Source organism: Falco peregrinus, chromosome 12, assembly GCF_023634155.1.
Source record: "Falco peregrinus isolate bFalPer1 chromosome 12, bFalPer1.pri, whole genome shotgun sequence".
Lineage (NCBI taxonomy): Eukaryota > Metazoa > Chordata > Aves > Falconiformes > Falconidae > Falco > Falco peregrinus.
The window spans coordinates 28245313-28257344 of NC_073732.1; the positions used below are offsets into that span (position 1 = coordinate 28245313).

At 44.5% G+C, this 12032-nt stretch overlaps 1 protein-coding gene across 5 annotated transcripts in view; it reads right to left on the reverse strand.

Annotated features, from left to right (window-relative positions):
• Window positions 1–1453: 1453 nt before the first annotated feature.
• TIPARP (TCDD inducible poly(ADP-ribose) polymerase) overlaps window positions 1454–12032 on the reverse strand; it is a 40719-nt gene continuing 30140 nt past the window's right edge. For all 5 annotated transcript variants that reach the window (XM_055816797.1, XM_055816793.1, XM_055816796.1 and 2 more), the window contains 4 exons: window positions 8758–8926; window positions 7073–7254; window positions 2877–3152; window positions 1454–2195 (listed from right to left, as the gene is read on the reverse strand). In XM_055816797.1, the coding sequence (XP_055672772.1) occupies window positions 1748–2195; window positions 2877–3152; window positions 7073–7254; window positions 8758–8926 (1075 nt within the window). In that variant the 3' untranslated portion in view covers window positions 1454–1747. The remainder of the gene's footprint in view (window positions 2196–2876; window positions 3153–7072; window positions 7255–8757; window positions 8927–12032) is intronic.

The following is a 12032-nucleotide window of genomic DNA, read 5'->3' on the forward strand; positions in this document are numbered from 1 at the left end:
GGGCTCCTAGTGACTGCGGTGGAACGAGCCGGGGCTGCAGCCAGGAGATGAGCCGGCTCCTGGGGTGGCCCATGGCTAGTGAGCATGTGGCATGTGCCTCACCGTGACTTCAGGGCAACTCAGAGGAAACAGGCTGAGCTGAGAACACAAAATATGCCAAGGTTTGGAATGGAGGTAATTATCATTTACTCAACTTTTCCTGAATTTTAAATCATAGTTCTGATTTTTTTTTGTGATCCCACTGTAGAGACTGGATTTTTCCTCAAGCATAGCTAGAGAACAAACCCTGACGCGATGGTTCCAGCGGTTCCACTGAAGTGGCAGCGTCACAGGCGGGGGCCCCTCCAAACCCCGAAAGCACCAGCTCCGCTGTCAGCCCGTGGCGGGGTCCGCTGCCAGGCCCTGCCACGCAGCGTCACCCAGCACGGCGCCCGCGCTGCCGCAGCCCTCGTCCCCGCCACAACACCCGAACACGTTAACCGGCCGCAGGGTGCGTTACAGCCCACGTTGCGGCCTGTCTGCCCGGGGAGCCAGGGGTGAGCGAGCCGCCTCTCCAGCACCCGCCACGGCTCGCCGGGGCCCGCTGCGGACACGGAACCTCAGGAGGGGCTGGTTGGAAGGGGCCCTACAGCCCGACTAGCCCAAGCCCCTGCCGCTGGCGGCCACACCTTCCCCACGCCAGCAAGCCGTGACACCAGTCACTGTTCTGTTTCTCCCCCATACCGCTGCCGGAGACACTGAAGAGCAGTGAGCCAAGCACAGCCTCCTGGGAAACACAAAAAAAAATACCCTGATCAAATGAGGATTATGTGTTAACAATTAATGTGTCAAATGATTTTTGAGCATCAGCCTCATTAAGTGACGTTAACAATTTTCATCCTCGATCAAATTTAAAACCCCATCAAAACCAGGCTTTGGTTGGCGTTTCTTTTCCAGGAAACCCACCCCCCAGAGCCACCCTCCGGGGGCTGGTGGTGGCACGTGCCTGGCTGTACGCGGGCCCGACGGCACAGAGCCGCTGGCTTCTGGCAGCTGCCCAGGTGGCCCTCCCAGCCCCACCACAGCAGCAAAAGGGGATAAACTGGATGTCCCATAAGCTGCTGGGAAGCCATCTGGCTTTAAACCCTCACGGACCGCGTGCCATACTAACCTCTTCCTAATTTTACTTTGGGCTGATTTTAGAAAATGATGTATTTATTTGTGTTGTCCTCTTTAATAATCCAAAGTATGCCCCAGATGTTAGTTTTGTAATCTCTCCCTGTCTTCCTAAAATACAGTAATAAAAAGTAGTGGTTAGGAGAAACTCGTATTTAATGTACTTGGGATGAAAATTACCTGCTTCTGATTATCTAGAAATAGCCAGCCTTGGGACTTCTAGACCAGGGTGTAAGCAGTTTCTGGCCACTCTGATACGCACAGGACACAACTGAAATTACACACACGCACACACAGACATTTTTAAACATGAATATTTACTAACATAAATAAACAGTGTTTTATAACAAAAGGCACAGATTTTCAACTATAAACAATGGAAAAATATTTACATTTTGCACATACATAGTCAAACAGCAAGTGCACAGTTGGTCACTTCAGATCATCTTTTCTATATTTTGAGATTTAGTTCCTTCCAAGCAAGTAATTTAATCAGTTCTGCAATGTCCAAATTATTTTTTTTTCCACAAAAACTGCTACCAATGTCAGATAAGAGAGTTTATTAAAATGGATACTTTAGCAGCACAAGTTTTCAAATGGAGACAGTGTTGCTAACTTCTTCATATTGGATAATAAAATAAGGGTAGCTCTGATCATCATTAAAAATGACAAAAATCTGAGGCTCAAAGTAATTGTCCACACAAGAGTCGTAGAGGTCGCTGGTGATGCTGCTGGGGTTCACCGGCGGTGGTCTCCTCATGGTGTGGTTCCCCACCGTGTACCTGCCTGTCAGTACTTTCGCCAGGAACATGTAATGCACTCCTTTGGGTGACCTTTTGGAAAAGTTGTGGGAATAGCTTGCTTTTCTGGCAAAGTAACTGCCCTGTCCAAACATGGTGGCATGCTTCCCACAGACACGCGGGTCAAAGTTGTGCTTGCAGATTCCATCCACCACGTCCTGGGAGGTGCCATGGAACAAATGCCTTTCGTTCATTATCCTGTCAAGCCCAGTCATTTTTTTGGACATATATTCCTTTTTCCTGGAAGAGAAAACGGAAAGTGAAGATGAGTATTCACTGCAGAGCTGCTAGGGGAAAGCAGGCTCTCGCTGCAGCCCTTACAGTATCGGTACCATCCTCAGGAGCAGCAGAGCTGTACCAGGAGATAGGAAGGCATTTCCGTACGGATAGCAGAACAGGTCTTCCACTTTCAAGCAAAGCTTTGGTGTGAATTAAGTGTCTTTTAAAGGACCTGAGCTGACACGGCCAGGGACAGAGCTCGCCCACCTGCACCGCAGCAAAGGCAAAGCAGCCCGAGAAGCGCCTGCTCATCTTTGCCTGTATTTCCCCTTGGCTGCCGAAGGAAATCTTCATCAGAGTGAAAACAAGGGCTGTGCAAAAAAACCCCAGTGCCTCCTAATCTGGCCCGAAAGTGAATGGAAATATTTTTCAGCTAGATATCCTAGACTTATTTTGAAGTTTCTGTGAAGATAATGCTTTACAGAAGTTATCAGTAGGTGGTATATTAAACCTTTTACACAGGAAGTTGCAGGATAAGGTATTTTTCAGATAAAGTTTTTCAACTGAAGACGCTCCTTTTCTTCAGAAAATCTGGAGTTCATGTATTCTACTTAAGGATCAATGTCTATCTTGCAGACCAAATTACACATTTTAAATTATTTTTCCATTATTGTAAAAGAATGGGTATTTGCATTATCTTACCTTTTATATTTCTCCCAAAGAAACTGATTCTGCACTCTCAGAATTTTCAAAATTTTGTATTTGGTCTCTGGCACAGTCTTGTGAAACAGGTTATAAATGGTTCTGTAACTTTTATCTTCCTTCAGAACAGGCACTTGGATGAAGTCCTGAGATGGATCCATACTAATCCAGGTTTCAGGGTAGAAGTTTGAAGAGGTAAGAGCAGCTGGAGATAAGACGTGTGAGGAAGCTGGTTCAGCTGATGGAGAGGCTACCGGAGAGTTGCCACCTAAGGTCCTAGTTGGGGAAGGAGAAAAAGGTTGTGCTTAAACGTTCACAAACAGAACAGCTTCTAATGACGTTTATTTCATCACCAGCCTATCTTAAGCAATTGCTGCTCTTCAGTTTCGCTACAATTTACCTATCTTTAATGCTTAAGACAAACATGCCAGCTATTCCTGCTATTTTAATAACTCCTCCATCCACATGAACTAACAGCAAAATCTTGACTTTCAGGGACACTGTTCCACGTAGGGAAACAGCACTGCTTGGTGGTGTTTAAAAGCCTGCTATCATCGTTAGTCACGTTCTGGGGTGGGGCTATAAGCTACAGACAGGGAGAATGCCACCAAACACAATTATTCTGTATGTTAGCTATAAAGCGTTAGTGATTTTAACGTAGCAAGCAGGGCATATGAAATAAGAAGAGATTAATAATGTGACAGCATTTGACCTAATTCCTGAGAATACAATGCAAGGAGTAGAAACACATACTTTCTTGTACAGAATGAGTAATGAACAACCCCAACCGATAACATTTTACAGGCAAAACTTGCCGGTGTTTCACTGCGTTATGTAGAAGAGGAGATGCTATGTTTTCAGTCCTACCCCGTATCACACTGAGGAAGGCTCTCGTGTTTTCATTTGCACAGGCCAGATGTAGATTTGCATTGGCAGTTGCTTATTTTCATGCGACAGCCCAGCCCCTCCCCACGGGAAGGCTGCCAGGCAAGGAGGCAGGAAGGGGCGAAGGAGGGGAGCTGCGGCTCTAAGGGCCGTGGCAGGGAAGCTGCACGGATGCCAGGGAAAGGACAGACACTTGTAAAATCCAGTTAAGGACACCAGCTGCCGCGTGGCAAGACTTTGCTCTTAACGAATACCTGCGCCTCTGTGGAATTTTTTACACTCCTGAAGCTGCTAAATCTAGATAAAGAGTGTGGCATTTGGCTTACGTTCACCCGATTATAATCTGAACAAGCAAGTCTTACTCAGCTGGAAATCCTTACTGGAGTTCTCCCACATACATCACTGAAATTACTTTGAACGTGTAAAGCCTGCGTGCTCAGGCTCTAGCTTTCACACTTGCAGTGCACAGCTCTTCGGCTCCTGCAAGCCAGTGAGGTTCCCTTTCAGTTGCAAAAATATATGGAACTATCTCAAAATTTCACCAGATGAGTATTTTACCAAAGTATTTTTACAGGAACAGCTGCTACTGCCTCCAGGGCCAACCCCCAGTGACTGCGCAGGGGCAAGGGGTGCTCAGGAGCAGGCAGCTCTGGTTAGGAAAGGCCACGAAGCCACAGGTGCCTGCTGCCCGGCTGGGAAGCCACAAGGTGCATCTCACCTCTGAACCCCACAGCCAGCCTTAAATTACATTTCACTGGAGGTTAATGAACATTGAAGTTCGTTACATTCCTCAGGTCACTTGTGTTCTGATAACGTATCACTGCCAAAGCGTAAGGAGGAAACCCGTTCCACGCCGGAGGAAGCGTGGAGAGCGACCCCCTTTGTGCATCCACCTTGGGCAAGGCGAGGTGTGACAACACCCAGGGCCAAATCCTGCCTCCTGGCACGCACCCAGCTGGAGCTCGCACATAGCCGTGACAGGCAAGCTCAGTTCCCTACGCCGCCTTTGTAAAAAGAAAGTTTACTGGAGAACAACTGAACTCTCCAAGCTTTGTACCGGCAGAGCTGTTTTCTCCAGAGCAACTTCAGGAGTCAACCTCCTCTCATTGAGGTGCGATGCTGCCTGAAAAGCCACATCGCCACGACTCCTGCACCAGCCAGTGGGTTCTTGAGGTCCACCGAGCAACTCCTGATTGTCCCTGCTCATTAGCCTGCTTTGCTCTGCAGAGCCAACATAATTATCTAGATACATAAGAACTCTACTGCTACTCACATCCTACCTATCGCAATGTCAATTGAAGGTTGCCTTTCAGAATGTTTAATGCTGGTGATATGTGAGCCTGGAAGAACTGTGTGTGATTTTTCTGTGTGACCCAGAAAACATTTAATGTGATTCTTCTGATGGCAGGTTGAGCTTTTCAAGTCTAGGAAAGAAGCTGGGGCAGGGGAAAAGTCTTTTCAAATTGAGTGCTGTTACAGTTTGCTGTCTCTCTGATCCAGATCCAATGCATCACACTTCTCAGAGCAGACGTTCTCTAATTTAGAAGTGTTCACGTGGCTTTCACCTGCTGTTCAAAGCTAAAAAGAGACCTCACTTTATTTGCATGGATTTGACTCAATTCAGAATTCTTCTCTCTATCAATAGTTCAGCAGAAACCCAGAAGATTGATTTTTCTAAGAATTATTATTACAATAGCAGTCTTCACTATTACAGTGTGCATTTAAGAATTTTTTTTCCCTCCTAAAGTCAATGGGTAAAAAATAACTACTGTAGAACCTCATTCACTCACACTTGCACTGGAAGACCAAGCACAGATTAACAATAACTTATGGATTAATGAGTAAGACATCAAATACAATAAACGTACTGGGATCTTTCGGTGTACTTTGTTCATTTCTTCTGACTAGTGTAAATTATTTGTAAGCATTTATTACATGAGGGAAGCCATTAAAAACTCACCATTTCTCAACCACTATAACCCACTTTTCTCAGTTTCTAGCCAAGATTCCTTCCCAGTTTTAGAACAGATTAAGCAGGTGGGAGGGGAGGGAAGTAAGAAATCGCAGGTAGCGTTGTGTGATAAGTGGAGGCAAATCCTGACTTCTTAAGGATAGCTCCCACAAATATTTAAAATACTCTTTCGTTCCTTGCTAAGAATTGGCAGATTTTTAAGTAAGCATTACTAGGGCTTTATCTAAAGAAAATACAAATGAGATTTACTGCAGAACAACAGAAATTTCAGAGCTTTGTTTATTGTTTTGGTAGCAGGCAGGAATAGTTATGGTCAAGGCCTCATGAGTGTAGAACCCTCAAGGCTCCACTAAAATTAGCAGGAACTGCCTAATTTTAGCATATCTCAAAATTCTAGACTTACACTGTAGTAAACCAGCCACTGGCAGCAAGTATCAGGAGCATACCCGAAATGCTTGTTTTTCATTAAGGTGATAATCGGAATTGCTGTAACCTCAAAGCGCATGCCTGGTCTTTTCACCTGCATCCTCTCAGCATCTCTTCAATAATGTTGGGTTTCCTTCCTGTAAACCCGTATCTAAAAATGTTTCTAAGAACCACGTGTTCTGAGGCTTTGACCAAATCCACATGCACCTCGCCGTAACGACTCTGCAAGCTAACGAGCACTCGGTCCCTGCTGCCGCAGCTACAGCTCCTTTGACTGGCCCGGCACGCCAAGCTGCCAGCCAAGGCTAACAACTTCCACCCCTCTGCTAACGGGGCAATATGCTCCTAACTACTGAGCGCTGACAATAATGTTTCCAGCTGTGCTGGTGAGATCACAAAAATGGCATTTTTATGAGTTGTAATCAAAAATGACTACAGTGCAACACTTTCCTCACTCTGCCTTTGATGGGTGAGCATGTTCACCCCCAGCTGGGATGACAATAAAAACAAGGCACGTTTTAATTGTGCTTGGAAATTATACGATGGTTTTGAACGCTTGTTTTTATGGGACCTAGAACCGATAGCCTGGCAGTCACTACAGCCGGTGAGATGCTGAAAGCCGGACAACATTTTGGCAAACTTGAACTGCATCTGTGCTTCTGATGTCCGAGATCCACGAGGTACATGATAACTTTTAAATAACGGAGCCCAGCAGTGAGGAGTTCCTCAGACAGTATTTATCTTGAAAAGCGGCAAGTGAGAGCTGCCAATATGACTCAGATTTTTTATTATTGCTTCCAATTTTTCTACCCAACAACCCCTATGTCCTTGTCACACCTTAAGGAGTACGGTTCTCACAGACAGACCAACACAGAGAGCAAATGCAAAGTTTCCATTTTGCTGGGATACGTACTGTAGGAACGGCATCAGCACGACGCACGAGCGAAGGAGGGGTCTCCTCTTGATTTCTCTTCTGAAACACGCATTTTGCTGGAATCCGTCTTTGATGTTTAAGATATACTGATTATGCCAGGTAACAAACCGAACCTCTTTCAGACCCCGGCAGCTGGCCTCTTCTATCAATCTTACAACAGGCTGTTTCAATAAAATTAAGAAAAATAAACCATAGACATGATAAATTACATGTTCAAAAATTAGTCTTTTTTCCAGAGACCTCAAAGAACCCCTCTCTCTACTCTCTCTCCCCGCTCTGAGGCACACGTACATTTAGACTGCTGAGAAATGTTCCATTACCTGTTTGCAGGATCTGCCGAGGCAGGTTTCACAACCTTCCCACCTAACTGCTGCTGGTGCTGTCACGTTTTCACATGTCAAATGTTGTTCCCAATATCTAACCTAAAACTTCCTTGCCAGAAATTAATTACTTTTTGCCCGCTGAGCATGAAAAACAGAAGTCTAGTGTAGAATATATATTAATATATATTCTCACAGTATTTTTTCTTCTTTTCTATGCTACAGAAACCCAGTTCTTTTAACTTCTCCTCGCAAGTCAAACATCCTACACTTCTTGTTATTTGTGGTGCTTTCTTCCAGACTCTCTCCAGTTCTTGGGGCTTTTTTTCATTTGCAAAGCCCCAGACCGCACACAGTGCTCTGCCTTAAGCTTCCTACCACGCTTACAAAGTCAGTGTGACATATGAAAAAGATGAACATGATCTAGTTTACGTGGGTATTTTTGGTATTGCCAAAATAGTAAGACACCAGTGAAGTTTTGTTCAAAATATTTTGCACAGCTCTGGCCAGACAAAGATGAGCTCTTAACTACCACCGGTATTTAGAAGGCCAGCCGGAGTGCTTGCTTGAATGAAGTGAACAGAAGTATTCTGGGTTGGGCTTGGTTTTGCCTAGCACAATACTGTTTGACAATGGATGTGACTTCTGTGTCCATAATTGGGGTTAAACAGTTGCAAGAGAAGGCCTATTTAAAACCCAACATGGAAAACTGCAGCTGTTAAAGATCAAAGGGCAACGGTGACACTGGAATGAGTGTGCGTAAACCATCGGTGAACGGATTTAAACTAGATGGTCAGGAAAAGCTCCCCAAGGAGCAGGGGCTGGCAGCTGTGGGAACGTCCAGCTCCAGCTGCAGAGGGTGCAGCCCACAACACAGTGAAGGGCTGGAACAAGTGACCCTGGAGCCTCATGCCCTGCATTGTGGTATCTTTGGGGACAGGTAAATAAATCAAAAACTGCAAAGCTAAACGGTGGTGTTGTTAAAAAGGCTGCAGAAAGCTGTCCCCTTTGTTTCAAAACCAGGTTTGTAGGAATTAGAAAGGACTTTCTTGGTACTGACATGGGCCAGTTTGCTCTCAAATTTGACAATTTGGTCAGCCTCCATGTCTCCGATGTTTTCAGGGATAATTCAAAGTGCAGTCCAGTAGAGCAGAGTTCTCCTTTTATAGATTTTTCAGGTCAGCACTGACCTGGATTATCTTCCTCAACAATAACTCTAAGTAACTTCCCTGAATATTCAAAGTGGAAACAGACTAAAAATATACATATATAGTTTATAGCATATACTGTACATAGAGTTTGGGGTTACAACCCAAAAGCAGGATTCCGGAATATGTTAAATACCTCAGAGTATTCTCTCCAGCCAAAGTGGTCCCTGCAGAAGTATTTCCAGATGGTGTAGTAGTTGGAGCTGGAGCTGGGGCAGGAAGGTGTGGACAGCCGCCGCATTTGGTCAAACTCAACAGTTTCGTATAATTTCATAAGATTCAAATCCACCCAAAACTCATGTCCCCTGGAAAGAAGAAGAAAACCAAAGAATATTCACCTTCTGTAATCCACTGCAAAGATCACTCAGAGATAACGGAACAGCTTGGCATAGTGCTCCCCACAGATACTCCTGGTCTGGCCGTGCTCATGCCACACCACCCCCGCGAGCTGGAGGCTGGCTCGTGGGCTGGAAGCGGCATGGAGGCAAGCGCAGAGATGCTGGAGAGCTGTGAGGGCAAAGTAATGATCAGGTCAGGTCAGGTCAATGACGCCAGGGTCAATGGTGGAAAAAAAATGGTCTACAGGAAGGCGACAAACCAAACCCAGGAGCCTTCCTTGTCTGGTGGTATTTAATCAGTACACACGAGTGGTACAAAAATCAATATACATATCCTTGACATTTTGAGCATACTAAGTAAATACATCACACAACCATATTTGATGAAGCAGCCACGTACTATTCAAAAGGTTATTCTTGTGAAAGTTAGTGCTTCAGGGAAGAAAAGAAAATGTAAATGGCTCCAGATGAGGAGCATCTGCTGCCAATCCACCAGAGAGTTCGAGTATCTTTCATCATGCGCAGCAGAAGAGAACTAGGATAATATGAAAAGGAAACATCATTTCACAACTAGGGAGCCGACACGGAGGAGTACAGACTTTTTGGTTTTTTTAGTACCTATATTGCTGCTACAGAAATCAGTGCCAGTATGCAACTTCACGTAAAGTGCCTGGTGCTTTCAGAAGGACCTAACAACAACAGGGTGCTACAAATCAAAAGCCAGAGCACACCCTTCATCTAAAGGCAAAAATAAAAGTGCGTTTCCTCCACTACAGAGTGGTGTCTTACACTGACTGCTAAATGCCTTAGCAAACAGTTCCTAACGCTGTGTCATTAATGTTAAGAGAGAGTCTGCAAATTAAGGAACATTCTCAAGTAAAGCATGGCATTCTAAAGCTCTGCTGATCATCAGACAATCACTGGTTTATTAGCAATCAAGAACTTAAGAAAATCATAGAAATTGGAAGAAACGACAGTAATACTAATTCCCTCCAAAAGCAATTTTTTTTAGAACTGGGATCAACATATTTCCAAAATAATGCTGTTTACATAATTGGTTTTCTACATTTATAATCTCTTTACCAGTTGTCAGCTTACTGGTATTCATTAACAGTTACTAATCTTTGGCAACTGGAAACACAGCTTTTGAGACTATGTAAAATATTTTCTTTGAATTCTTAAGAGTAAACATAAATCAAGCTGATACTTGAAATCCACAGTTTATTTTTAAAACTTTGGCACATTAATAGTGTGTATGATCAAAGTACTGTGTATGAAATTTGCCACATCAAATGACAGCTATTCAAAACATCTATATGATTTTATGAATACAGATTTCCTTCAGAATGGCTGCAATTTTGTTAGCTATTTCACTGGTACAGTTGCTGAAGAGTTTTATTATACCACTTCCACAGAAAACCACTGAAGGGTTCCCACTTTAACAAATGATGATCAGCTGGAACAACCCTTCATTTCTCAACAGGAGGTACAGGTGTGTAGCTGTTCATAAGTGTTTATCATCATCAACTAATTGCATTTGGGTCTGTGAAGTGCTAAGCACAGTTTGAAGTCCTGACACAGACAAAAGGACAACACGCCTGCTCCTACGGGCTCACTGTCAGGGGAGCTGATCCGCTGCTGTTTGGGCAGCTTTCGACTGCTCTTTGTGTTCAGTAAGCGTTCGTGTAGACTTAAGGATATAGAATAGTCCCAAAAGTCAAACCCAATGTCTCAAAAATGCAACTCTGTCAGCTACTTTCAAAATTCTTTGGACACAAACCCCTTTCTTTTTGCAACACCCCCAGCACCCTAGCCCAAGCCCCAAGCAGCATGGGCTCTGCCCGACTCATTCCGGGGACACGCAGCAGACCTGCCTGCAGCAGGAACAGCCCCAGCCAGCCTTCTGCCCCTTGACGGCAAGAACTTGCTACCTAAAAGGAACATCCTGCCAGCTGCCTGTACTTGGCTCTCTAAAACCGGTCACAGCATCACACTAATTCAGATGAAAATTTTGCAAGACAACACTATCGCACCAGATCCGTGGAAGGTTTAACAGCGTGCTCCCCACTTGTGCCAAATGGCATACCAAAGCACGACGGTTAGCATGAGTACAGGAGGAAGCCAGCTACTCTGCGTGCGACGCGTGTGCTTCCCACCCGAGCTGCACCCACCGCCAGAAGGCTGATGCACTAACTACAGCCGACACGCCGCAGCCGCGGCTCGTGCGCCTGCACCCACGCGACTCCAGAAAGTGCCTGTAACAGCAGCACAAGATGATAAATGTCAGATACAAGCGATATAAGACAGATGGAGACAGCAGGAAAACTAGCACAGAGCAAACGAAATGACTGGTACAAAGGGACTGAAAGTCAATGTAGGGCTTACCAAAAAAAATAATTACACTCTCTGGAGTGAAAAACCTAGTATCAGATCACCCCACCTGCCTGGTATGTTGCCGTTTCATTCCGTAAAAAGCAGCTACAACCTCCTTTATTGTGTGTGAAATCATGAGGAAATCATCTCTCTGAAATACCAAGCTATGTTATTTATAGTATTAGCAGGCAGCACCCTAAGCATGATTTTTTGAGCTTATTTCTTCATGAATATGTATTTTAATGCTGCTTTAGGGACATTTGCTTTTTCTTATCAAAACATCTTACAATTGTGAATTGCAGTGCCTACTAAAGCCATCGCTTCTGAGAAAAGCGTATTTAGCAATCAAAAGTGTTTATATTCTTCCTTTGGAGTGGGGAGTTGGACTCCGTGTTTTGGGGTTATGTTTCACCTACAAACCCAAGTCCTGAATCAAGACCCCCCAGATACTGTGCTGCATATTGTATGAAACAAATACCTCAATAGCTATTTCTCAATACAAAACCTCACAATTTGAGCATTCAACCTCACTTCAATCTCTTTTCAAGTCAATCACCATAGCATGGTTCTCCCTACTCCAAAGATCTGTGACCTGCAAGAAAGTGCAAAGAAATGGAAAACCTTTTATTTACGAGTATATTATTTTCTTTTAAAGGTGGTAAACCCTAGAGGATCATTTAATGTTATTATAGTGTTGTAC